At 44.7% G+C, this 27,602-nt stretch overlaps 1 protein-coding gene across 1 annotated transcript; it reads right to left on the bottom strand.

Moving 5' to 3' along the window:
- Positions 1-977: 977 nt before the first annotated feature.
- Positions 978-26,875, bottom strand: HNRNPL (heterogeneous nuclear ribonucleoprotein L). Its single transcript, XM_030218363.1, has 13 exons — positions 26,695-26,875; positions 20,926-21,044; positions 20,078-20,318; positions 18,955-19,040; positions 11,900-11,996; positions 11,559-11,631; positions 8,223-8,294; positions 2,962-3,230; positions 2,446-2,567; positions 2,078-2,279; positions 1,809-1,866; positions 1,505-1,600; positions 978-1,292 (listed from the first exon to the last, which is right to left on the bottom strand). The coding sequence occupies exons 1-13, from the start codon at positions 26,815-26,817 to the stop codon at positions 1,234-1,236; spliced, it is 1,617 nt and encodes a 538-aa protein (XP_030074223.1). The 5' UTR covers positions 26,818-26,875; the 3' UTR covers positions 978-1,233.
- Positions 26,876-27,602: the final 727 nt, after the last annotated feature.

The raw sequence follows: 27,602 nt of genomic DNA on the forward strand, positions 1-27,602 counted from the left end.
CGCCGGCGAAATCAAAAGCCGAAATGGCGAAATTTGAAGCACCAAATTTAGAGGGAGAAAAAATCTCGACCGAGGCCGAAAAGAGGCCTACCCCGACGACGAAAGAAAACTTACCGGGGCAAAAAAGCTGGAAGTACGGGGAGGATTTACACGAAACCCGGCGGGGGGTTTCCGGAGCACTTCCCGACTAGGACAAAGCTTTCCCGAAGGAAAAAAACACGTTCAAAACAAATTGGACGCGCGAGGTCGACTTTCCGGGGCTCGACACGGCGAAAACACGACCGTACCGAGTGCGGACAAAAGAAGACTGGCCGGCTCGAGCCGGTTTCGGGCGGGAAGACGGCCGCGCATGCGCGGTGCGCGCGGGGGCTAGCAAAGGACTTTGCTAGTGAAGTTTCCGATTGGAGGGGCTGCCGTGGACGTCACCCATCAGTGAGAACAAGCAGCCTGCTTGTCCTCGGAGAAGCTACTTTATATGCATTTTGCAAAATGTTTGGTATAGCCCTTTGTAATACACTTGGGGGGGGGGGGGGGGGGGGGGTGAATATTAAGACCTGGACATCCCTATTTCTCACATGGAGCCCCTTATGCAAAATGGGGTTTATTGAAATGTCAAACTCCACCTGCAAAAAACAAGAGGTTCGGCCATGGAGTGGAGGAATAGCCTAGTGGTTAGAGCAACAGTCTTGACATCCAGAGGTGGCCGGTTCAAATCCCACTGCTGCTCCTTGTGATCTTCAGTAAGTCACTTAACTCTCCATTGTCTTAGGTGCAAACTTAAATTGTGAGCCTTCCAAGGACAGAAATACCCAGTGTACCTGAATGTAACTCACCTTGAGCTACTACTAAAAAAAAAAAAAAAGTGTGAGCAAAATCAAAATAAATGATTCACAACTCGAGACAAAGAACAAAGTTGTTAGTTTCAAATCACCAGTAGTATTTTACATTGTGTGACAAATCACAAGATTTAATGCTAATCAATGTTAAACGTGTTTTATTTTCAAAACAGTTTTTATTGAAATACTTTGTCACAGGCTGCACATGTATGAACAATTACATATACAATACATTTAAAAGAACTAGCCTTAGAACACCTGCTCTTTACCTAACAAAAAACTGCCTACAGCTACTAACTGTAGCATTAAAAAAAAAAAAAAAAAAAAAAAAAAAAAAGGAATAAAAAGTCATAAAACACTCTGAAGGAATGCTGATCATCCATTAAGCTGGTGCCAATTAGGAAACATGTTGAGCAGTAGAGAAACAGAGTTTTAGAGTATATGGATATGGACCATCTGAGAGAGAAAAAAAAAAAAAGAAAGAGGGTGTTACCTCTCAGATTCGGATTAAAAAAAAAAAAAAGTCACTGTAATTAGTTGTAATGTAACACACACATACCCTCCCCATTTTGAAGATATTTCCATAAATGACTACCATAGCTGCCACAGAATGTACTGCATGAAGTTTCCAGTTAACCTGGGTAAGGTCATTACTTTGAAATACTTACTTGGATTTTTCATCTGAAAATGATTCAGTAAGCTCAATGTCTCTAAAGCATCATTCTTCGATTCCCATTCCAATAACCCAGAGGAGCTTCTTTCACCTGGAGAGAACGTAATAATTTGGCCAAGTGAAGGAATATGTGACTAAATCAGACAGCACTGCACTTTTAGAATACAACCCATACTGTTATCTGTTCCTCATGGTCTGTCAGTCTGCTTCCTTAATATTCCAGGCCCAAAAAGGCTAGAATCGGATCGCAAGCTGTTCTATAGCAACATGTTGATTAAATTGACAAGTATGCCACTTACTTTTTCCTGAAAACACCTTCACAGAAGTTGGCTTCTTCAAACCCAGTTCTTCACATATCTATTGGCAAACAACAAAAAAAAAACCAAAATGGCAAAACAGAATGACTTACAAAAAAGACAAACAATTCAGCTAAGAGGACGTACACAATGTGTATCTACAGTAACACACCAATACTACTGAAGTACCAACAATTATAAATAGCTGCAAAAAGCAAAACTAGTCTTGCACCCTTACCTACATATAATCCCACATCAATTCATACACTGACCTCATAGAAGTTGTCTTCTGTCACTTCTGGAGGAGCATTGAAGAAATGAAGGATGTTGCTGGGATGCTGGATTCTGTTCTTGGCAGCTTGCTCAGGGGAGGAGAATCTGTTGTTGCGTGAACCACTAAAGTCCTTAAAACTGCATGAGCCATCTTCCAGCCCATATGACTGACCAGGCATGATTGCTTGCTGCTTGGACACACTAGCAGAAACCCCCATAAAATACTGTTAGGTTTGCTACCTACTGTTTCTTATATGAAATGTGACAAATCACAAACTTTAGTGGACACTTATTTGCCCCCTTTTAGAATTATGTTAACTTTTAGAAACCAGGTTAAGGACTGAGTAATGGTATGAAGAGTACATACCATACATTCAGCTTCTGGCCAAACATGAAGCTGTTGTTCAAATTGGTAAGGGCACGATCCACAGCATAACCATCTGCCATCTCTACCATAGCAGCACCAGGTTTGCTCTTCATGAATTTAACCTGCAGAAAGAAGTGATCAACAACCCTACTTGACAATTGCAAACTTAGTTCTATATGTTACGAGTTCAGTTATTACATCCAGGATCAGCTGGAGAGCCAATCATGGGATAATTTATAACTGGAAGGGCTTCTTATGAAAACAGTTAAAGACTGCACCCTTTGGGTCTCTAGAAAGAACTTCTAGGACAAACTAAGCCAGCAGCAAATTAATACTGCCACTACAGATTCCATGTATCAAAGCATGCGGAATGAAATACAAGGGGACAATACTTTTAAAATATAACACTTCAATTTAAGTATAAGCCCCTTACAGAAACCCAGCGCTTGAATTCATTCTAGTTTACTAGGCCATGCTTACATTTAATTTGCAACCACCCCACTTCCTTTCACTTACCTTCTCAACATTTCCATACAGACAGAATACATTAAAAACTCGATCACAATTCATCTTGGACTGATCTAAGCCATACACCATTAGTACAGGGCTGTCAGCATGAGGTCCATACTCTGGTGGTGGCGGAGGTGGAGGATGTCCATACTGAGGTGCGTAACGGCTAGGACCCCTGCGGGGTCCTCCAACAGGACCCAGCCTTCTTCCCTCATAGTGTGGGGGAGGTGGACCATATCCCTCATCATAATGGCCATATCCACCATGAGGTCCCCCTGGGAAGAAAAGATTTAGCACACGTTTAAAGTACAAGTAATCTTGTAACTTTTACACATCAGGAACTAATTAAAGGGTGCCACGACAGGCACCCTTATTTTGCTCTCTTCTAAATCAGAAAGCACCAATATGCTAAAACACAACAGTTAGGAAATTACTTTTTTTTTGAACTGCCTCCCTTCTCTTCTCTACTCTCCCAGTTACAGACATATGAACAATGATTGGAAAAACACCCACGAGGTACATTTAGCATGTTTTCCTCACCATGTACTGCTCCCCTGTCGCTACTGGGCTGCCTCTTAGTAACTGAGATGCATCTCTCATTCTTTGTTGTAAAAATTCTATTAAGAAAACTACATTGATGTGAAAAGGTTTTTGCTTCTAATGCATACAATGTCACACAATGGTTTCTGATCTTGAATATGATGTAATATTAGACAAAGGAAACATGAGTAAACAGTTTTTAAATTATCCAACACCCATGTGAAAAAGAATCTGTCCCCAAAACTTAACTACTGATTAATTTATCAGTCCTAACACCACTGTTGAGGAATCTTAACCCATTCTTCTTTGCAGAACACATGTAGGTTTACATAAACTGCTCATTGCAGGTCCTGCTACAGCATCTCTATTGGGTTCAAGTCAAGACTTTGATTAGGCCAATCCAAAACTAATTTTGTTTCTCGAGGAAGGCTGATGCCTATATAAGTAAGACTCAACCTCCCGAGACAGAACCATTAGAGCCCCAAACTGTGGGATAAAGTCTGCTATCCTACGGTGGAATAAGCCACGTCAGCCACGATAGAGCCAGCTGCAACAGTCAAGAGGTAGTGAAAGCTGCAGCCAGCAATAAGGCAAGGCCCAGGGGCCAGACACAGCCTACGGCTCAACAGTCAGAAAGAATACTAGGAAAATCCATAGGGGGCGCAGCAAGACTCAAATCCCTACATGTTCAAAGCCCGACCTCCTGCGTGAAGACCAAGGCCCACCTCCTGAGCTAGAGCCATAGCTAGAGATATCTCTTAGGTCGCCATTCGATGAAGAGGCTAGACTCACCCGCCACCAGAGACAGATCAAGGACCGGGCAGTCAAAAACAGTGCCGATAGGCAGAGTGAAGGGCCGGCTCAACCCTCAAAAGACTGAGCCCAGTTCGATAGAGATGGGAACAGACTCAACCACCAGAAATGGGGTAAAGTCAGAGAGCAAAAGGCGAAGCAAAGCCCAACTCCCCAAAATGGAGCAAAACGTAACCAGCCGAAAAGGGTCAGGCATGACCAGGAATCACGGAGCAAGGCTCCGATTCCAGAAACGGAGCAAAAATCAATCTCCAAGACAGGACATACCATGCAGCTAAGGTGGAGCAAAGCTAGACAGCCAAAGACAGAGCAAATTTGACAGCCTGAGATAGGCCAGGCCCAAAAGACTGACAGTGCAAGGCTTGACATCTAGAAATGTAGCAAACCCCACCACACAGAGATGTGGTAAGACTATCTCCAACGAAGGCTCCCATGCCGAAAACCATATGCAGAGTACTGCGCTACCGCCGAAGTAGGACGCATACTGCCAAAACAGTGCAAGCCACAATGCCCCGAAGCAGAGCAAAGCTAAGCAGGCAGAGATGGAGCAAGGTGCAAAGATTACAGCATAAAAACACCATTGCCAGATCCATAAACCAAAGACGTAGCACAAATCTATCTTCAGTCACAAGGCTCGAACATAGGCAGGCATGACCTCCAAGAACAGAACCAGACTCGACGACCAGAGACGGAGCAAGGCTCAACAGGTAGAGCTCGGACAATGCTGTACTTCCAAAGACTGTTCTAGCCTCGACCTGCAGGGGCAGGGTAGAGCAGTCCCCCCCCCCCCCCCCAGAAAGGCAAACGAATGACCCCGAGACCGGATGGAAGGTCTGTCAAGGAAGAGCCCAATCTAGACAATATAGGGAGCAAATCCAGAGCCAGAAGGTCGTGCAACCTGTCCACATACAGCACCAATGTCCTGACAGACCCAAAAACTAGGAACAGGTCCACAGCCCCTCTAGTGAAAACCCTAAGGGGCCTTTGACTCAGCAAAGGCAAGAGCCACAGCAAAAAGAAACCAAATAAAGCTGACAAACTTCAGATCTGAGCACTGAAAAGGTCTTGCCCCATAGGGAAAGAAATCAAAAACTGACAGGGAACAAAGATCAACCAGAAAGTGCCTGCAGCAAGCCATAACCAGCCTAGATATATGGAAACCCACTAAGTCGATGGGAGCTCCCCCAAGACTATGGGCCCAGATGAGCAGCAGCCGAGTGGAAACCAAAAACAGAGAAAAAGAGTGGCCCTAAGGGACCGAAACTCCTGTCTGGAAGGGCTACACCTGACATCCTCCAGGACCTCACAAAACCCACCTGACTGGAGAACTGGGAAAGGGACCCCCCCCCCCCCCCCCCCCACCAAACAGGATCCCAGAAACGGAGGCAGCCTAGCTGGACAACCACAGAGCCAGAGACAAAAAACAGCTCCTGAATTAAAAAAGAGCTCAGCTTCTGTCCAGGGACCCCTAGAGAGATATAGGGAGGGCCAAACCAGACTGAGATGGGCACCGACCCGGAGAGCAGACCCAGCCCGTAAAAAATGCCGGGACCACGAACTTGAAAGGTCTGAAAAGTCAGGAAAAAAACCACCCCTGGAGAAGGCAGGATAGAAGACCAGAGGCTGTGCCCCAGAAACTGCAGAAAAAAAAATGCTTGCTGCCCATGAATAAGTAGATATATCTACTATTTAAACTTATGCGTGAACCAAGTGAACATCAAAGCGCAAGCACAACATATATGGTGGAGCCAAGAAAACAATATGGCACGGGATACAGGACAGCAGTGTTAACCAACCACAAAAGGGCTGCACTCACAAAGCAGTGCAAATAAAATCCCTGCTCCTGTAGAGATTAGAATAGAGCTGGAAATGTAAGACCCATCATCACTTCTTTTTTTTAAATAACGCAGCTACCTTTTTTTTTTTGAAGGCAGGAGTTCCAGGTAGAAGGTTTAGAGTGCCAGTTGCCACATTGTTGGAAGGCAGGGAGGGACCTGGCACCACCAGGTGTACCCTGCACTGGCCAAGCATAGCCACAAACCCCAAACTCAACTACACCTGAGGGCACAGGCAAAGAGCCATTCTCAATCCAGAGAGCTGCAAAGGATATGTCCATCCACCTGTTGAGAGAGAAGAGGCTGCTGAACAGTAGTACCCTTTAGGCAGAGCTCTGGCATTCTCTGTATCCACCTGTTTGCTAAGAGGGATATAACCCACTTGTGACTGGATTGATCTGTGAGACGCTATGAAACAAAGTCTCCCCCACCCCCAACAAAAGATGAGAACTGATGCTACTCTCTTGGATAGCAGTAGTTTCTGCCACGCTGCTCTCCCATGAATCCCATTTTTTACCCAGTCTCCTCCTTGTTCTGGAGTCATGAACACTGACTTTACTTAAGGCTAGAGAGGCCTGCAGTTCTTTGGATGTTTTGAGACTTCCCGGATGAGTTGTTGCTGTGCCGCTGGAGTAAATTTTGGCAGGCCAACCACTCCTGGAAGATTCACCACTTCATTTGGAGATAATAGCTTTCACTGTAGTTTGGTGGCATCCCAGAGCTTTAGAAATAGCTTTGTAACTCTTTCCAGACCAACTCCCCCCTCCGTTTTACAAAGCTGTGCTAGCACTGCAAGTACATTAATGCAGACACAGCTTTAGAGAAAAAAAAAGTGGGGGGTGGGGGAATACATTCAACAACTATTTTTCATCTCTTCCACAATTTCCTTTGATTGTGGCATACTGTTCTTGCACAAACTTTGTTCTCACGGCAAGGTTCACTATAATAGTGAGGTTCAGATTGATTTAGAGCAAACCTAATGCTGCAATCAAGCCTAGCTGTATTCAAATCAATTAAATTTGATCAATGGGTTGAGTAACTAAGGAGGCAGCTACTTTTTCACATGGGTGTTGGATAAATGTCAATTCAAAAACTGTGTTCACTCAAAGTTACCTTTGTCCAATATTACATTTTGCTTAAAGATCAGAAACCATTCAGTACAACATATATGCAATAAGATGGGAATCAGACGGGGAAAAAAATAAAATATCCCACAACCCTTCACTCTAAATGGTTCAGTCACTAGTTTTCACAACTGCTACTAGGTACAGTGACATCTCATGACTCAGCTGGGTAATTACTTTATTGCTTGAGTACTGCCAATTTGTGGTGAAGAACTACAATATTTTTTCTTGAAGCTCAAGAGTGTTCAGTCTCCATCTGCTGGAAGAAGTGCATAACCCATCTGTGCCAGTCTACAGGGACACTGGGGAATGCTTACTTACAGCATCACATTTGGGTTTCAGAAGCAATACATGTACAAACACCGGTTAGGAAAAATTCCATGAGCCATATTCTCCATGCTTACTCCCAATAATTTACAGGGCTTCCCTCCCAACTTTTCACATTCTGCTCCTTGTGGTCTCTCCTTCCCTGCTCAAGTCTCATCTGCCTGGTTTCTACCACTCTCTCTCGCCTCCTGGCATAAAGAGCCTAAGAACAGGGACAGTTCTGACTTGGGTCCCAATAGTGGCAGGCTTTCCTGCCCCCTGACAGATTTCTAAGCACCTGGGTTAGTCACTACACCGCTCTAGCATAAACATCACAGACCTCAGAGACTAATCTTTAAGGACATTTATACTTTGGCATAAACCAACTACAACAGCAAGATAGTATCTAAGTTTCACTTATGCAATAATGATCACTTTTTAACTTGCAAACTAGCATCTGGACTATATCCAAATACAGACTGCCCCCCTCATCTAAATTCAATAAAGTTACAAGCACTTTCCCCCACTGCTTATACTTCTTGGATGCCTAGTCTGAAATACAAAATATTCAGACCCCACCTTAATTTTTACAATACTTGTTTTCAACACCATGTCAGCTGGGTACAGTCAGATACTAGGAGAGCTTTACCATATTCCACTGGGTGATCTCCAAGGAGAGGAGGCTGTCTCTGGCGCTTATTTGGGTTATTACCAGGATCACCTAAAAGGAAGGTCAGTGAAAAAAAAAAATTAGCAGATTAAAATACCCCAAGTGTCGCACAATTAAGGATCAAACTCACAGCTAGCTAAGCCTCATCTGAAATGTCTGCTATCTAGCTAGTGTTTGTGGATTTTTATACTTTGCCGTGAAGAATACAAAAACTGCAAAACTTAATTCTTAAACTATGGACCCTAAAATACATTGATATCTATTCCATTTCTGTTTCACTAACTCCTATCAGGAGGACATCTCTGAATAGTGACTATCCTACTGATTGCTTTACCATCATACATCCCACTAATTGGAACTACCACCCTGGGCAACTGAAATCTCAAGTCCCCGTTTCTTTGTGGAATCCCTGCAAAGTATTATAGAAATAAAGTAGGGCAAATTACCACCCCAGATACGATAGCTGGAAAATGCCTATTCTTCCCATGGCTGGTTTTAACAATGATGGCAAATAAAAGAAGTGATATTAAACAACTCCCCACCCAACCGGAAGGAAGGTGAAGTGTCCAGTATATGCATGAAAGCCTAGCAAAACAACAAAGAAAATGTAGGTCAAAGAAATGTTTCATTTTGTACAAGCCAAAACATTCACACGCCATACAAAATTACATGTTTCATACAGGGTATACTAAACAAAATCACAAAGATTAAAAAAGGCTACTTACAGTAGAAGTACAGAGTACAATGCTCCAGTTTCACATAACAACAAATCTGTATTTCTCTTACCATTGGACGCTTCAACAGTGAGTTAGCACAGTTCTGAAAGATGGCGTCCCATCAAACATACACTGCGACCCTGCATTACATGGTTTTTATAGTCAAATACATTTCAGTTATCAAGTACAACTTAATAAATATAGAAATAAAATCTGAAAGGCTCACAGCTTTTTGTCCTCAGAAGGTATCAGAAAAGCAGTCATTAAGGGTGTGTTAATGAGTGTTCCTCCATGTTTTCATCTCCTGCATTTGTGTGGTGCTTCTGGCTGTGTAGGTCTCCCATGTGCGTGTCTCCTCTGTTATGGAAATGTGTTTCGGCCCAAGTACCTGTCTGCATGCACCAGAATGAGCCCCAGCTACACGCTGAATGCGGTGTGCCTTTGGTTTGTCTCCTGTTGGCGATGAATGTTGGCATCTGATGTCTGCACAAAACTGCCCTCCAGAAAGGAATGCAGAAGCAAAAGGAGAGCATCTTATGTCTTGGAGGGTACTGTGATCTACTCCGCTCTGTATTTAAAAGGTTCTCCGTTGGCCTGCTGTTGAGTTCTTTGTTCTGTGTTTTCCTAGATCTGTGTACATTCTCTCTTTGGCTTTTGCGTTAACATGTAGGTTGTGGCATGTTCAGCCTCTTTCTCTGTGCTTGGACAGCGGATTCTTGGATCACCGTGTTGTGTTCTTGATATATGAGCTCAGTCTGTTGCTGGTCTGGTACATACGATGCATGTTTCTCTTCAGGAAAGAGCTAGTGGTTTCTTTCTACACTGTGTGTTATTAGGAATGTGCAGAGGCAGGTCGCAGGTAATTCTGGGTGCCCACAGCCCATCAAGCCCCCTTCTGTAATATTGGCTCAGACATGGGAAACTCCCAATAAAAAGTAACACTATAACCTCTCCCAGTTAACTATCATAACCACCCTTGATGCATCAAATAATGCACAGCCTGCAATTAATCCCTGCAGCTCTGCACATCTCTATTATGTACATGGGAGGAGAAATGTCATGTTTTAAGGGTTGTCATGCAATGCCATTAACTACTTGTTACAATGTACACATTTTAAAACAGAGATGTCAAACACAGTGAGATGGAGGGGATTTGGTTGATGAGCATCAAGTCCTGAGTATACTCTGAGCACATCATCCCACCCTTGCACCATTCTTCTAGAGACAGCCTCAGGAAAACAGGACTCTAAAAACAAGGCTATACCATACATGGTACAAGCCCCTTTTTTCATGTGTTTGACACTACTGAATTAAAAATTTTAATAAGACATGATCACACTAAAATGTGAAAGCTGTGCTGTCTGCAACCCGACTTCCAACCAAAAATAGAATCTATTAAAGTCTTGAGGGTTCATCTTAGAAATGAAATGCAGATGGCTCACTGTCTATAAGGCCTTATGCTACCTGGACTGTGCTGGGAATGCTATAGAGATCATTCACACTCCCACACCACCCCCATCAAAGCAAGGGATCATGGTAATTGTTTAAGGGCCACATCTAGTGCATGACCCCAGCCGCTACACAACTAAAGTAAATGGTAGGGGCAATAAAACTAGGTGAAATTCATGGGTAGATGCAAATAAAAGGTACATGGCACCAGTTCCGATTGCATTGTAAGAACAAAGAAGAAAAATCTGCAGAGCCTCAAAAACAAAAAGTTCTACAAGAGTTTAACAGCTAGAGCAGGATTAAGGCATGAACTGGGCATGTCACTGACCCACGCATTCCTGTAAGTTCAGGTGATTTTCAAGACAGTATTTTGCCCTGAGCAGCCTACAGAAGTCTATCTTCCCCACACTATGAACTGCCCCCCCCCTTAGTTTGGGGTTATCAAGTAGTGCTTCTTACATGCTGCCATCTCATTGGCCAGTTTTCCTCTGCAGTCAGTGCTACACAAGGCCCTGTAATATCTAACACTCAGTGGCCCCACCTACAGAGAAGGCAACAGCAGATAAGGATTGCTGCCAGCTGGAAGGGGAAGGAGGAGAGGGAATAAAGGCAATGACATCAATAGAGGCTAAAATAGGTCCTCAAATGTTTGTAGTATTTAAAATTGGAAGGGGGAGGGGGGAGAAGACACACCGCACCTGTTTGCATAGAGCCCAAACACTTAATCCTGCCCTAGTTATAGAAAATGACCTTTCCCCTAATGAAGAATTTAATTTGGAAACTACAGCCACCGGAAAGGCCACAACTGAGCCAGTTACAAACAGCACATCTTTCTTACAAGAGGGCACCTTATTTCCTATATATATATTAAAAAAAAAAAAAAGGCTCCTGCATCAACGTGGACAGTGAATGTCAACAGCAACTAAACAGGTCTTAGCTATACCCTAAAAATTCCAGTTACTCCAAGGCTAAACTTCCCCATACATAAAGGCATTTCATTTTAGGATGTTTTGTACAGTTGTGATTATCTTATGTTTTAATTCTGATTCAATGGCATTACAAGACATGAAATCTCATCTAAGGAATGTGTTTTTCAGAAACTGAGAAGCAAAGCTTGTAAAAATTTCAGAGAGAACTCTAGAAAAATTACCTTGGCCACTGAGATTGGGGTTGGTATAATCCCAGGTATCCTGATCATTTTTAAACACATTTAAGCGTGTGGGCTGCAAACAAACAAAAAAACCCAAGAAAAGTTTAAACGCCGATGACAAAAATATTTACTGTCCATAATCATTTTAAAACATCTTACAAGTCATCCAAAAAAAAATGAACATTAACTATGGCCAGCTCCAATGAACCCCTGCCAGCTACGGCACAAGGCACAACTGAGAACTTCGATTACTCACCCTCCTACTACTACTACTTGTCACCCTCCTCATGCACACCTCCCATAAAGGCTTAAACTTGGAATAAATCCCCATGCTTACATACCTTTGCATATTCAATTTTTAGAGTACAACAGCCAGAATATATGTCGGCACCATTCAGGGAAGCCTTGGCTCTCTGTGCACTCTGCACAGAGTCAAATGTTCAAATAGTTAAGGGAAAAACTTGGAAAATAAAATTAGAGAAGTTTCAAACTAGTTCTTCATTTCAAGCAGAAACTACGTATTTATCTTTCATCTGTTGCTAATTTTAGGCCTATAGCAGGCATTCCATTTCTTAAAGTGAAACTCAACAATTGACTTGATATGTGGACAAGTTTTCTTGTTTACATTCCTCAGTTTGGGCTTCAACCGAGACCTTATTACTTACTTTAGTTACAGAGGTTAAAAGGTGAAATTAGGCCTTACCTGCTAATTTTCTTTCCTCTAGACCCTCCAGACCGGTCAAGACGTGTGGGTTATGCTCGCCTACCAGCAGAGGGGGACTGAGAACACTAACTTCAAACTATGTACATATAACCTGTGCCCATCCCACAAAAGCCAGTATACACTTAGCAAAGCAGAGAAACCCCCTGCAACAGTAACTCTGAATCTAGAACCCCCTGTGCCTGGAAAACCAATAGTCAACACCAACAGTGTGCTCAGACAGACGGAACGTCAAGCACCCCGCTCTGTAAAGTATTATGGGCAAAGAAACCTCTCCAGCCCACTGAAAGTAAAGGAATAGTCATAGCAGAACACGGCTCAAATACTTCTGATACTACCAATATCTCTGAAACTCAATAGGGCGGGCTCTTGACCGGTCTGGAGGGTCTAGAGGAAAGAAAATTAGCAGGTAAGGCCTAATTTCACCTTCTTCAGCGACCCTCCAGATCGGTCAAGACGCGTGGGAAGTACCAAAGCAGTAGAAATTTAAGGGTGGGACCCTCGCAAAGCAGAAGACAACACAGCCGCTCCAAAACACGCATCCTCTTTTGCCTGAACATCAATCCTATAATGCTTCACAAAGGAATGAATGGACGACCATGCCGCTGCCTTACAAATATCCTGCGGAGGAACAAAACTACTCTCCGCCCAGGAAGCAGCAACCCCCCGAGTTGAATGCGCCTTAAGTAGCGGGGGCACCGTACGCTGCTTCAACAAATAAGCCGAGGCAATAGCCTCCTTCAACCACCTAGCCAGAGTCCCCTTGGAGGCCGCAGCCCTTTTCTTGGGACCTCCAAACAAAACGAACCTATCCGAAGCCCGGAATTCTCTCGTTCTGCTCAAATAGGACAGCAAGGCGCGCCGAACATCCAACTTAGCCAACCGACGCTGAGAGATATCCCCCGAACGATTCCCCAACACCAGTAACGAAATCACTTGATTCACATGGAACGCCGAAACCACCTTAGGAACAAAAGAGGGAACCGTACGCAAAGTCACTTTCTCTTTCGCAAAGGACAGAAAAGGCTCCCTACAAGACAAGGCCTGCAGCTCTGAAATTCTACGAGCGGAAGCAATGGCCACCAGAAAAACAGTCTTCAACGTAAGATCCTTACACGTGATGGACGCCAATGGTTCAAACGGAGGACCCACCAGAGCCTCCAAGACCAAATTCAAATCCCAAGGCGGAACCATCGGACGGGGCGGCCGAATCAACTTTACTGCCCTCAGGAACCGCCCTACGTCCGGAGAAGCTGCCAAGGAGACTCCTCAAATCTTACCTCTGAAACAAGACAAAGCGGAAACCTGCACCTTCAGGGAAGAAAGCGAGAGCCCCCTGTCCAGACCATCCTGCAAAAACTCCAAATCCTCCATCACCGAAGCCCGCAAAGGGACAAAATTCCGTTCTTGACACCAACTCTCAAAGATGCGCCACACCCGCACACAAGCCAACGACGTGGACTTCTTACGCGACCGCAACATCGTATCAATTACCCTGGCTGAGAAATTCTTCTCTCTCAATCTGTGCCTTTCAAGAGCCAAGCCGTAAGCAAGAATGGAGAGGGGTCGGCCATCTCGATCGGCCCCTGCACCAGTCTCACCCGAGGCCCCAGAGGAAACGGACCCTGCACTAGCAAACGCATCAGATCTCCGTACCATGGCAGACGAGGCCAATTGGGTGCTATCAGAATCACTAAGCTGGGATGACAACCGATCCGCTGCACCACGCGGCCCACCAGCGGCCACGGCGGAAACACAGAGCAACTGCTGAGCCGGCCACGGCAGCACCAACGCGTCGAGACCCTCGGCTCGAGCATTTCTTCGACGACTGAAGAACCGAGCGACCTGAGCATTGTCGGCCGACGCCATGAGATCCAACACTGGCCGACCCCACTGCAACACTATCCGTCGAACACGGAGGGATGGAGAGCCCACTCTCCGGGATCCAAAGTGTGCCTGCTCAGATAATCCGCGTTCACATTGTCCACTCCTGCTATGTGGCCTGCCAAAAGAGCCTGAAGATGAGCCTCTGCCCAGCCCAGCAACTCCACTGCCTCTACAGCTAATCCTGGGCTCTTCGTCCCCCCCTGCCGATTCACATAGGCGACAGCCGTGGCATTGTCGGAAAGAACTCTGACCGCCTTGCCCTCTAGCAGACTCTGGAAGGACCGAAGAACCAATCAAATTGCTTGAGTCTCCAGGCGGTTGATGGACCACGACGCCTCTTCCGACGTCCAGCGCCCTTGGGCCACCTGCCCTAGACAATGCACCCCCCCAGCCTCGCATCCGTGGTCAGTACCACCCAATTCGGCACATCTAGCGGCATACCCCTCGCTAGATTCGGAGTGTGGAGCCACCAACGGAGGCTGCGCCGAACCATCTCCGGCAGCGCTAGCCTCTCCTCCAAACACTGGGACTGAGGGGACCAACGAGACAACAATGCACACTGCAATTGTCTCATGTGGGCCCTGGCCCAAGGTACTACCTCTATAGATGCAGCCATCAGACCTAACACCTGAAGATACTCCCGCGCCGCAGGCGCCCTCTGAGCTCGGAGCTGATGGATCTGAGCCTGCAGTTTGGAAATGCGAGGAGCCGTCAAAAATACCCGGCCTCTCCGTGTCGAAACGGACTCCCAGTTATTCTAGAGACTGTGACGGAACTAGGTGACTCTTGGCCAGATTGACAACCCAACCCAGCGACTGCAAAAAGGTCACCACCCGGGCGGTAGCCTCCTCGCTCTCCGACTGTGTTTTGGCTCAAATTAACCAGTCGTCGAGATATGGATGAACCAAAATGCCCTGCAACCGTAGAGCCGCTGCCACAACCACCATCACCTTGGAAAAAGTGTGAGGAGCTGTAGCCAGACCGAACAGGAGCGCACAAAACTGAAAGTGACTCCCTAACGGCACAAAACGAAGAAAACGCTGGTGCGCCTCTAGAATGGGGACGTGTAAGTAAGCTTCTGTCAAATCCAATGAAGTCAGAAATTCCCCTTCCTGAACCGCTACAATGACAGAGCACAACGTTTCCATCCGAAAGGAAGGAACCTTTAGAGCCGCATTGACCCTCTTGAGGTCTAAAATGGGCCGAAAAGAATCCTCTTTCTTTGGAACCACGAAGTAAATGGAGTAACAACCGGTTCCTCGTTCTCCTGGCGGAACAGGCACCACAGCGCCTAAATCGACCAGACGCGACAGTGTGTCTCGCACTGCCCTTGCCTTGCACCTTGAGTGACAGGGAGAGACGAGAAAGAAATCGGAGAGAGGACCGTCTAACTCCAGCACGTACCCGTCTCGCACTATCTGCAGCACCCACTGGTCTGACGTGATTTGGGCCCACCTCGGGTAAAACAAGCGTAAACGAGCCCCCACACGCACCAGAGGCTGGACCCCCAAACCATCATTGCGACCCACAGGATGTGCCAGCCGTTCCCGAAGAGGCATCTCGCCCCCCCCCCCCCGGCGGCCACCACGAAAGGACTGGGTTCTCTGAAAAAAACGACCCCTGGTCCCCCCCGAGGACCTACCTGGCCGATGCCGTCTAGCTTCCCGAAAACGGCCTCGCATCGCAGCCCCCCTAGAAGCCTTAGGCCGAAGTTCCGGAAGCAGAGGGATCTTAGCATCACCAAGACCCCTAACCAACTTATCCAATTCTTCTCCAAAAAGCAAAGCGCCCTTAAAGAGAAGCGAACACAACTTTGCCTTGGACGCGGCATCAGCCAGCCCCGCAACCACAGGGCCCTTCGAGCCGCCACTGCGAGGGTCATGTTCTTCGCCGATGCACGCAATAAATCCTACAGCGCATCTGCCAAGAAGGACAAACCCATCTCCAACTTTGCCAAATCCTGCACTAAGGCGGCTCTATCAACCTGCGGAGAATCTAGCAACCGCTCAGCCCAGCAGAAACATGCTCGAGCCACCAGACCTCCACAAACCGATGCTTGCAAAGCCAGCGCCGATAAATCAAAACTTCGCTTCAGAAATGTCTCCAATTTCCTGTCCTGAGGGTCCCGCAAGGCAGCCCCTCCATCCACAGGAATTGCTGTACCCTTAGTCACTGCCATCACTACGGCATCCACGGTCGGAGGCTTCAAAGAATTTCTATCCTCCTGCGGAAGGGGATAGAGCTTAGCCATGGCCCGTGCCACTCTACACGGCGCCTCCGGCGAGAGCCATTCCTGCGTTACCATCTCTCTAAGGTCCGCATTCATAGGAAACGTACGAGAAACCCTTCTGATCCCCTTAACCAGCAGGTCCTGCTTTTCGGATGGAGCCGGATCTACTGCCGGATCAAATTTGAGCGTAGCGGACACCTGCTCAATAAGATCCGCCAACTCCTCCCTGTGAAAAATGCGGACCACCGAAGGGTCCTCCCGGGCACTGTCTCTCTATCTGGCCCAGACAAGGACCCCTCCTCCTCTTCCAGGGGACTAAAGTCACCCTCTGACTCCGGGGGAGAAAAACAGTGCAAGTCCTCAGCCCACTCAACACGTGGCCTCTTAGCGCTCGTGACCCCCGTCCCCAGACTAAGGGGCTCCGTGCGCGACGGTCCCGCCTGCCAGGCCTGAAATAAGGACCAAACAAATTCTGGGGGGAAACCCATCCTTCCTGAAACGTCCCCTCCAGAAACCCCAGCTCTCCACACCGTCTGGGTCTTTTAGTTTTTTTTTTTTTTTAACTTTATTGCAGCACAATTTGAGCCCTGCTGCTGCTATCAAATCCCTGGCACTCAAGGCTGCAATATAAGAACTGCAGCCGAGGCACAAAGCTGCCCAAACGGGAGAGCTAGCTCGGGGGAGGGACCCGGCCACCCGGGTGTGACACCCCAGAGGGGACAATGGCAGGCCCCATTGGACCACCAAGTCCCAGCACACAGAGTTTTGGCCAGGCACAGGGATGCTCCACAGAAATGATCAATAGACCAACGTAAAACTCTCAATTAATCCCTGACTCCTACCAGACCAGACAAGCTGCACAGGCTGCCTGTCTACCCTCTGCTGAGACTGAGAAAATACTGGCTTTTGTGGGATGGGCACAGGTTATATGTACATAGTTTGAATTTAGTGTTCTCAGTCTCCCTCTGCTGGTAGGCGAGCATAACCCACGCGTCTTGACCAGTCTGGAGGGTTGCTGAGGAAGATGCTTTAGCTTAGGTAAACAGATCGTATTGCTCCAGTTTGACATCTGGGCAGCATTCAATGCAGTAGACCATTATTGAACAGGTTAAGCGAATTGGGACATATAGAATTTTCTTTTACTTTTGAGCTTCAAGTTGCCCATATCTATTTCCTCTCCATTTTCCTTACGCCTACCTACTTACACTTAATTCCTTTACGATTTGTAATTCTTCATATTGTTACTATGTAAGCTGCATTGAGCCTGCCATGTGTGGGAAAGCGCGGGGTACAAATGTAATAAAATATGATCTAATCAACCAGTCTCAACATCACTTTGCTTATCTAATTCAAATGTTCATAGAACCTCATTTAGATTCTTTATATATTGGACTGAATGTCACCATTTTTTCAAATCACTAAGTTTGAAAATGTTACTAAAGTGGTGTGGTAGCTGTGTTAGTCCACTTTCAAAGGTAATAAACAGAAATAAAACCAAAACATAGAAAATAAGATACCTTTTTCAATCAGTTTTCGAAGGTAACTCTGCTTCAGATCAGAAATAGTGCATGTTTTAAAAATAGCCTGCATTATGTTTTTTTTATTTTTACAAGGAGATGCTCCAGAGCTGGTAGTTGGTCTGCTTTCTCAATCTTCTAACTGCTAGTCACTTAGACTTCAAGACCAATTGTTATTGAGATGTCCTTCTGTTAGACATACAAAAAACATATACTTAAATATGTTTTCATTTCAGGCCATTTATGTTTGGAACGCCATTATCTAGTTCCATTAGGATGATTCCAAAATATATGCTTTTTCTTAAGCGACTGAAAACATTTTTATTCAATTCATTATAACAGCATAATTTTGTATATTGTTTGGGGTCCCCCCCCCCCCCCCCGCATAGGACCTACATAGAGATTCTGCCACCAATTAAGTTCAGCTAAATTAAATTTATAATGCAGTCAGCTACCTATATTTTCCAAAATCCAACATTTTTGGAGATGGGGTGAGATGAGAATTCTCAAGCCCATACCCATTGGGGGGGGGGGGGGGGGGGGGGGGGCAATGTTTCCTGTGTCCGGTGCTGTAAAACTAGAAAACACGACTTCTTGTTTCTAATAAATGACTTATTAGAAACAATGGGTATTCTGAAATCTATGGTGGGCTATTAATGGAGGCAACATTTCTCGCCTCCATCCCTCCTCTCCCCACAATGAGCACCATTTCTCTCCCCCACCCTGCCTCCTGTGGTAATCGGCATTGCTGCCCACCAGTCTCTAACCCCCCCCCCCCCCCGCCACACAATGACCACCTTACCTCTCCTCACAGTTCCTGTGTTGGGCCAGAACTAAGAAATATCCAGTCATCATCATCTGGGGCGGGGGGGGGGGGGGGGGGGGGGAGGAGAGATTATTGGAGTAATCTAAGTTTGGCTTTTAAGACAAAACGTATAGGGTTTTTCAATGATGAAACAAGGGGATGGGCCATTATTAGAAACAATACAGTAATTAGAAACACGGTCTCCCTAAAACTGGAAATTTAAAAATAAAGGATATTCCACCATTGCCTGGACTCCATTCTTCCGGAAGATGACAATCCTTTGAACTGGTCCACAAGGATTACAGATAGTATAAAGGACATCCTAGAAAGGCAGAAAATATATCATCAATGTGTATGTTTGTTTCTTGGGAATGGCAGGATCTCTACCAGTCACAAAAGCATGAACTACTGAACGTTTAACTGTGTTGCAGGAAGGGCTGCTGGGCCCCCTTTATATGCAATACATACACCAGACTCTCCACTCACCCTACTGTTCTTTACTCTTTCCCCTGCCCTACTGGCATAGAAAACAGAAGAGCAGCCAGCACTTACCTGCTGCTATCTCCTCTGCCACTTTCAGACAAGCAGGCAGAAACCAACAATGGAAGCAGCAAGATGAGACTGTTTGTATACCTCCTACCAGTCAGAACAAACAATGGGGTGGAGATAGCAGCAGGATGTAAACACCACCAACTGAGCACCAGGGCGACTGCTTCAATTGTACCCTCCAAGGAAGGCCCTGCTTATAGGCAGACTTGTATGCCCCCAGAACTAAATTGGTCATTCATTTCTATATCACTTGAGCGCTTAACAAATGAGATAGATCGGAAACAAATACTGTGGGTGGGACACCAAGAGTGGTCAAAACTACAGAGTATTCTACTGGTGAAGCTGAAATTCTACTTTAAAACACTAAGCACCTAGCAACTCAGTTCTCAGGGACCACCTGGCCAGTCAGGTTTTCAGGATATTCACAATAATTGCATGAGCTGTATTAGTATGCACTTCCTTCACTGCATGCAAATCTCTCGTGCATATTCATTGTGGGTATCCTGAAAATCCAACTAGCCAAGTAGTACCTGAGGGCTGGGTTGACCACCACTGACCTAACAGTACATAACATTCCACAATCTCTGAAATGGACAGAACCAAACCAGGCCTACATCTCTGAAATGGACCTATAACACAATACCAGTCTTCACAAACATGTCTGTAACCCTCAGTATGACCTAGCCACTTGAGTTTATGGCAATCATCATCGAACCAAAATAACCTTAACTGTAAGAAACACTGATCCTACCAACAGGTGGGAAAATGTGGGGTACAAATGTAATAAATGTGCAGAAGGCTCCTACGTACTGTCGTAATGGAGTAGATGGGATTGAGAATGGTGAAAAGCAGCACATTGTTCACACCCCTAGAATCATCTCCAGTATCACCAGGGCGTGATATTTTCTGGCTCGTGGAATAGTTCACAAATGCTGGGTGTCCAGCTATGTAGATCTGGTTGTCGGCAGCATAGTTCACAGCATTGCAAGCACCAAGAATATCTTCAAACTCCACTAAGGCCTGTCGCTTTTTGGGCATCACCACCACATAACTGAAAAGAAAGGAAAGCGCCGTCTTTTAACAGATTTTAAACACACATTCAAGAAGCCATCACGTATTACTATCTTGTGCCATAGAAGACATCATTAGAGGGAATAATGCAATAGCAGTTTAAATACTAGAAAAGACCATACTACCTATCTATACAGACTGGCATGGGTCGTTCAACTACATGGAAACTGCTTTCTTTTCTCCAGTAGTTCCCTTCCTCTATCTTTCGGTTCACTGAGCTGGATCCACTGCTAAGATTCCAATACCATGTGCCTTCATTCACAACTATCTGGGGATTTTTCTTGTTTTAATAGCCTCATCTCCTCCACCATTACTAGCCTGATAACTGTAGTCTTGCAGTCTGCCATGAGTGTTATATACAGTAACCCTCAATTATAATTATCAGTTCCTCCCCACTGAGCAGCTAGAACACTATACCCCGGAGTCCAAGCTAACCCAGGGTGCAGAAGACCTGATCTGGAAATGAAACCAGGGAACATGCATAGGACAGTGCCCAGTGCTGCCATTTAAATATTTTATGCTAATACAATACAAAACAATTTTAAATGACATATCCATTAAAAGATATGGGTACATGTTTCAATTACCTAATAGGTCCAAACTCTTGCAAAGACTCCACAAGATCAGCTTCCACAACTCCATCTATCAGTCCTCTGATGTGAACCACTGGAGAAGCTGAAGTTTTATGAGGATCATCATAAGTCTCCTATAAGAAATTGTTTTATGATATAATCCCAAATAAAAGCTGCAATTCCATATATTTAGGTTCCATCACACCTAAATTTCTCAGTTACAAAATAACCAAATTCAAACTGGTGTTAGTTTTAGTTTCCTTTTCCTGAAAATTTTCAAAACTACATCTTAAGGAAAAGAAAAAGCACCATAAAGAAATCAAACCACCATCAAAAAGAAAGTAATCAAACTATATAGTTCCATGTCAAGAGGAAATGGAAGATCACTAAAGAAAATGAGAGAGGGGAAAGTAAAAGGAACTACAATAAGCCCCACGATTCAGGGGTACAATTACTCACAAGTCTTCTAAACCTTCCCTTCCTTCCTGGTAAGATAGCTTTCCATAGTTTTAGCTCCCTAACTTAAGATGCCATCCCACTGTTCCATGCACCCCTTTTTGCTATCCCTGAGCCTTTAACATATGCTGTCATCCCCTCTCCCATTCAGCAGAGATGTGCATGGCTTCTACCACAAACATAATACTGTCCAGATGTGTTTCCAGGAGTTTCTGCCCAGGAGGGAAGGGTTAGGACAGCTGTTCTAGTTAGCGATTCAATTATTAGGCAGGTAGATAGCTGACTGGCTGGTGGGCATGAGGATGGCCTGGACACTTGCTTGCCTGGTGCGAAGCTGGCAGACTTCACACATCACCTAGATAGGATTTTAGTGCAGGGAAAGAAGACGCCAGCTGTCTTACCAATGACATAGCAAAATGTGGGAGGGAAATTCTGGAAGCCAAAATTTAGGCTCAGGTAGAAAGATAAAGTCCAGATATTCCAGGGTAGCATTTTCAGAAATGATCCCCGTTCCATAAACAGAACCCAAGGCAGGCAAAGCTCCACAGTCTTAATGCATGGTTGAAACACTGGTGCATTGTTAGGAGCTGGACAACATCCTGGGATGGGGGAGCCTATTCCAAAAGGATGGACTCCACTTTAACTGGGATGGAACCAGGCTGCTGCCACTAGCTTTTAAAAAGGAGAAAGAACAGCTTTTAAAACTAAAATTGTGGGGTGGGAGAGGGAAGCCGACAGTTGTCCAGGAGCACATGGTTTGGCATGGAGTATCGTTGAAGGATATTATTAAAACAGGATCTTTAGGGAATCTCAATAATGCTGAAAGAAAGCCAGGGGTGTTTAATGGGAGAACAGAGTAAAGGATACAAATTGTCCATGTTAACTTCAAAGCAGTTTATAGGTGCAAGGAAAAACACAATTTGAAATGTCTACATACAAATGCTAGAAGCCTAAAAATTAAGGTGGGAGAGGTGGAGTATATAGCACTAAACGATGAGGTAGATATAAAAGGCATCTTAACAGACCTGGTGGAAGGAGGACAATCAATGGGACACTAATCAAGGTAAGAATTATAAAGCAAAGATACAGTGGACCAAATTGGAGGGGGGTGGGGGGGGGGGGGGGTTGCGCTATATGCGAAAGAGGGAATGGAGTCAAACAAAATAGTCTATATGAAACAGTGTGGAATCTTTGTGGATAGAAATTCCATGTGTGAAAGGAAAGAGTATAATGGTAGGCTGTACTATCGTCCACTGGGATGGAATGAACAGATGAAGTGTTTACAGAAATTAGGAATGATGGCAAACTGTGAACATTATAATGAGTGATTTCAATTACCCCAATAATGACTGGATAAATGTTAGATCACAAAGTGCTAGAGGGATACAATTCTTAGATGTAATAAATAACTGCTTCTTGGAGCAACTGGTCCAAAAAAAACGAAAATAGGGCGAGTTTTTATAGTCCTTAGTGGTATGCAGGGCATTGTACAAGAGGTAACGGGTTTGGATCTGCTAGGAAACAGTGATCATAACGTGATCAAATTTGAGCTATCTGGAGTGAAGTCACTAAGGAAATCTACAGTAACAGCATTTAATTCTTAGAAGGGCAACTACGACAAAATGAGAAAAAAATGGAAAAAGGATCCAAATGAAGAAAATAAGTAGTAACATAAGCACTGTCAAACTAGATGCAAAGCATTGAAAAAGAAGGCTAAAAAAGGAATACGAAGAAAAACTTTCCACGAAAGCCTGTGAGGGAACCCATGGGACTGTTGGATCATGAAGGAGCAAAAGAGGCACTCAAGGAGCACAAGGCCATAGCAAAGAGATTGAATGAATTCTTTGTTTTGTTTTTTACGGAGGAAGATGCAAGAGAACAACCTGTACCACAAATGATTTTCAAGGGTGGGAGGAACTGAAAAATCTCAAGCCGGAAGATGCAACGAGCCAAACTGACAAGAGTGATAAATCACCTGGACTGGATGGTATACACCCCAGGGTACCAAAAGAACTCGAAACATGAAGTTTATTTGCCGCTAGTGATCTGTAACCTGTCGTTAAAATCGCCCGTAGTACCTGAAGACTGGAGGTTGGCCAAGAGTTTTGGGGTGATCTGGGAAATTACAGACTGGTAAGCCTGACTTCAGTGCCGGGAAACTATTATACAGATAAAATTACAGAATGTGTAGACTAAGATGGTTTAATGAGACAGAGTCAGCATGGGTTCAACCAAGGGAAGTCTTGCCTCACCAATTTGCTTCATTTCTTTGAAGACATGAACATGTCAATAAAAGTGAGCCGGTTAATGTAGTGTATTTAGATTTTCAGAAAGCTTTTGACAAAGTTCCTCATGAGAGACTGCTGAGAAAATGAAAAAGTCATAGGATAGGAAGCAGTGTCCTTCTGTGGATAAGGAATTGGTTATTAGACAGAAAACAGAAGGTAGGGGGTAAATGGCCATTTTTCTCAATGGTAGGAGGGTGAATAGTGCAGTGCCACGGAATGATCTGGAAATCAGAACAAATGAGATTATTGAATTTGCAGAATGTCAATTAAACCTCCATTGCCTCAGGTACAAACTTAGATTGTGAGCCCTCCTGGGACAGAGAAATATCCACAGTACCTGAATGTAACTCACCTTGAGCTACTACTGAAAAAGATGTGAATAAAATCTAAATAAATAATAATAATGTGTGTTGTGAAACATTAAAGGAAGACCTTAGGAAACTGGAAGAATGGCCATCCAAACGGCAGATAAAAATTAATGTGGACAAATGAAAAGTGATGCACATTTGGATGAACAATCTGAATCATAAGTTACCTGATGCTAGAGTTCACCTTAGGAAGGAGTCAGCACTCAAGTAAGAGATCTAGGTGCTGTCGTAGACAATACGCTCAAATCTTCTGTCCAGTCTGTGGTGGCAGCCAAGTAAACAGGATGCTAGGAATTATTACGAAAGGGATGTAAAAAGACCAAGATTATAATGCCTCTGTTTCGCTCCATGGTGCGACCGCACCTCAAGTATTGTGTTCAATTCATTTCTGGCTGCCGTATCTCAAAAAAGATATAGTAGAATTAAAAGAGGTTCAAAGAGCGGTCAAAATGATAAAGGGAAAGAAACTCCTCTCGTATGAGGAAAGGCTAAAGAGGTTAGGGCTCTTCAGCTAAGAAATGACTTGGGGTGGGGAGATGCACGCTGGTCACATGTGCACAAAGATACCATAGTAAAATGGTCATACCTGCTGTTCTACATATAAATGCAGCAGCCTGAGAACTGGTACAAAATAAGTACCTATATATACTGTTCTCAATATACCTGCATGTCAGACTCAAAATTCTCCATAACACAGCCAAATTAAAATGGTGGCCACGTCTCCTCGCATATAAAGGTTAGGCTCAATCACCTGACCAGTGCTGGGCCATTTGTATTTCCATTTTTCTGTATACTATGAACATAGCTGGTTAAGCAGATAATCATCAGCTGACCAGCTACGTTAAAGCAGTGGCAAAGAAAGCAAATAGAATGTTAGGTATTAGAAAATGAATGGAAAATAAAAATGATTCTGTTATAATGTCTTTGTATCGCTCCATTTGCGAACACACCTTGAAATACTGTGTGCAATTCTGGTCACCACATCTCAAAAAAGATATAGTGGAATTAGAAAAGGTACAGAGAAGGGTGATGAAAATGATAAAGGGGATGGGACGACTTCCCTATGAGGAAAGGGTGAAACAGCTTGGGCTTTTCAGCTTGGAGAAAAGACAGCCGAGGGGAGATATGATAGAGGTCTATAAAATACCGAGTGGAGTGGAACAGGTAGACGTGAATTACTTGTTTACTCTTTCCAAAAATACTAGGACTAGGGGGCATGCAATGAAGCTACAACGTAGTAAATTTAAAATGAAATGAAGAAAATACTTCCTCACTCAACACGTAATTGAACTCTGGAATTCGGTGCCAGAGAATATAGTAAAAGCAGGTAGTTTAGTGGGGTTTAAAAAAGGTTTGGATAGCTTCCTAAAAGAAAAGTCTATAAGCCATTATTAAAATGGAATTAGGGAAAATCCACTGCTTATTTCTAGGATAAGCAGCATATAATGTAAATTTACTGTTTTGGGATCTTACCAGGTACTTGTAACCTGGATTGGCCCCTTTTGGAAACAGGATGCTGGGCTTGATGGACCTTCGGTCTGTCCCAGTATGGCAATACTTATGTTCTTATGTAAACTGCTTTGATTGTAACTACAGGAAAGCAGTATTCCAAGTCCTATCCCCCTTCCCACTGAATATTAGCCCTTGAAAAAATATTAATATTTATATGCAAAACAAGTGCCAATGTGTGTTGGCACTTTCCTTTTTGTTCTCACATGCGCACAAGCTTGTTACCTCCCACCACTCCTTTAAACTTGCTGGCACTCCTTTTCTGGTAGCAGAAAATGACAATAGCAGCAATTAAATCCTCTCCGCTAACCCTTCTACACTAAAAAAAAAATTCTCGCACGCATCAAAAAGCCAAGGGTTTCTTCACTGCATTGCAGCAGAATAGTTAATGGTCTTATTATCCTCCCATTTATAATGCAAAGTATGGCCATGTCTTCTATAGCTATGTTAACAAAACCTGCACTCAGTAGCTTACTGCATCTGTTCTTTTGTTCCTGCCCCCCCCCCCCTCCCCACAACCGTTCCTGTTATCCCTGGATGCCAACTCTGTAGTTGCAAGTGCTTGAATAACCCCCATTACCACGTCTGAAAAAACCCCTCATTCATGCTAATGTAACATCCCCCTATTATTTCGAAAAGTCCCTTATGCTAGTCCCCCTCCCCCAATTCAGACCCTTCCACAGCCTGCACTGTTGCTCCCCCATTCCCTTCTCCTCCTCATGGCCATCCCATCCAATCCCTCTCCATACTGTAAATTTCCCTGACTGCACTCCTCACATGCCTGCCATGCTTCTCTCCCTGCTCGCACTTCCTTTCAACCCAAGGATTTATTGCATTTGTGTCCCACATTTTCCCACCTCTTTGCAGGCTCAATGTGGCTTACAATGCATCATGGGTAGTGGAAATATAATAGAAAAGACATTTAGTGTTACAGAAAATTTTTGGCAACGTGATAGTGCTAAGAAAAAAAAGAGAGGAAGAAATGAATGAATAAAACCGAGCGAGAAGGCAGAATCCCCTTTCTCCCTATCCACGACTAATCTGTGCGCGTCACTCCACCACGAGGCGGGAAATCCCATTAACGCGGTTTCCAGCCAGGCCCTGCCCGGCTCTAGCAGCCGTTACTCGACCTCGTGGCCAGCAAAGCCCGCGCCATTCCTTACCCCAGGCGGCGCCTCACCGCTACCGCCCGCTCCGTGCTCGCTGTTATCCGTTTTCTGTCTCTTGGGTGCCCTGCCACCTTCGTTGCCGTAATATCGACCTCCAGCCGCTGCCATCTTCACCATATCCACCACCCTTGCAGTCTGCAATTACAATTAAGGAATCAATTGTCTACAATATGGCGCCCGGGAGAACCTGCGAATGAGAACCCTGAACCGCCTTCCAGTCCAAAACGCCGCTGCCTACTGGTCGCGGCAACGGCCAGTCAGAAGCTGTCGCCGCGGATTGGTAGCGCTGAAGTGTCAGTCATGTAAACGTATTTGTAGAACGGCTGAGGGCGGTGGGGTTTTTTTTTTAGCCGGTTGTTACGGATTGGCTGATTTAATTGCTCCCGCCCTGACTGTTCTTAGTTTTCGTTTGAGCGTTGTGATTGGTGGTTGTCACAAAATCGTCCCGTTTTAGTAAGTAACTGCGAGCGATGCAACTCGTCGTCTTTGCCGGCCCGCCATTTTTTATTTTCATATTGGGTTTACTGAAAATGGCCCATTTTAAATGGGTGTACTAAGGATGAGCGCGGATATGTGTAAGGTTTATTTTTATTACGCAGTGTCTTTAGTACATGCACACACATATATGCATATATATTTAGTGTGGAAAGTCAGACTTGTTAGAAGCCTTCAAAGACCAGCGTTTAAAAATCTCATCCAAGACTGGTTGACCGCGCAAATCCTAGGCGGTTTTCATCTTAAGAAACTACACGAAAAAGGAGGACTTTTGTCAATAATCAAATAAAAAATATCAATAACAAACAAAAATCATTTTCAACTTTAGTAGTTTAAATCTAGTGGAATGTATATAGGACGTTTTATTCAGTGCATTTTATCTAGCAAAAAAGGTGCTGGTACTGAAA

This window comes from Microcaecilia unicolor, chromosome 11, assembly GCF_901765095.1.
Source record: "Microcaecilia unicolor chromosome 11, aMicUni1.1, whole genome shotgun sequence".
Taxonomy (NCBI): Eukaryota; Metazoa; Chordata; class Amphibia; order Gymnophiona; family Siphonopidae; genus Microcaecilia; species Microcaecilia unicolor.

Bases quoted from the DNA above. Each gene is read 5' to 3' on its own strand.
- HNRNPL (XM_030218363.1), bottom strand. From the start codon at position 26,817: ATGGTGAAGATGGCAGCGGCTGGAGGTCGATATTACGGCAACGAAGGT. The intron at 8,295-11,558 runs GTAATTTTTCTA...CCTTCCTTTTAG, and splicing joins CCCCAATCTCAGTGGCCAAG to GTGATCCTGGTAATAACCCA. The intron at 2,568-2,961 runs GTAAGTGAAAGG...TTCTTTCTGCAG, and splicing joins TGTATGGAAATGTTGAGAAG to GTTAAATTCATGAAGAGCAA.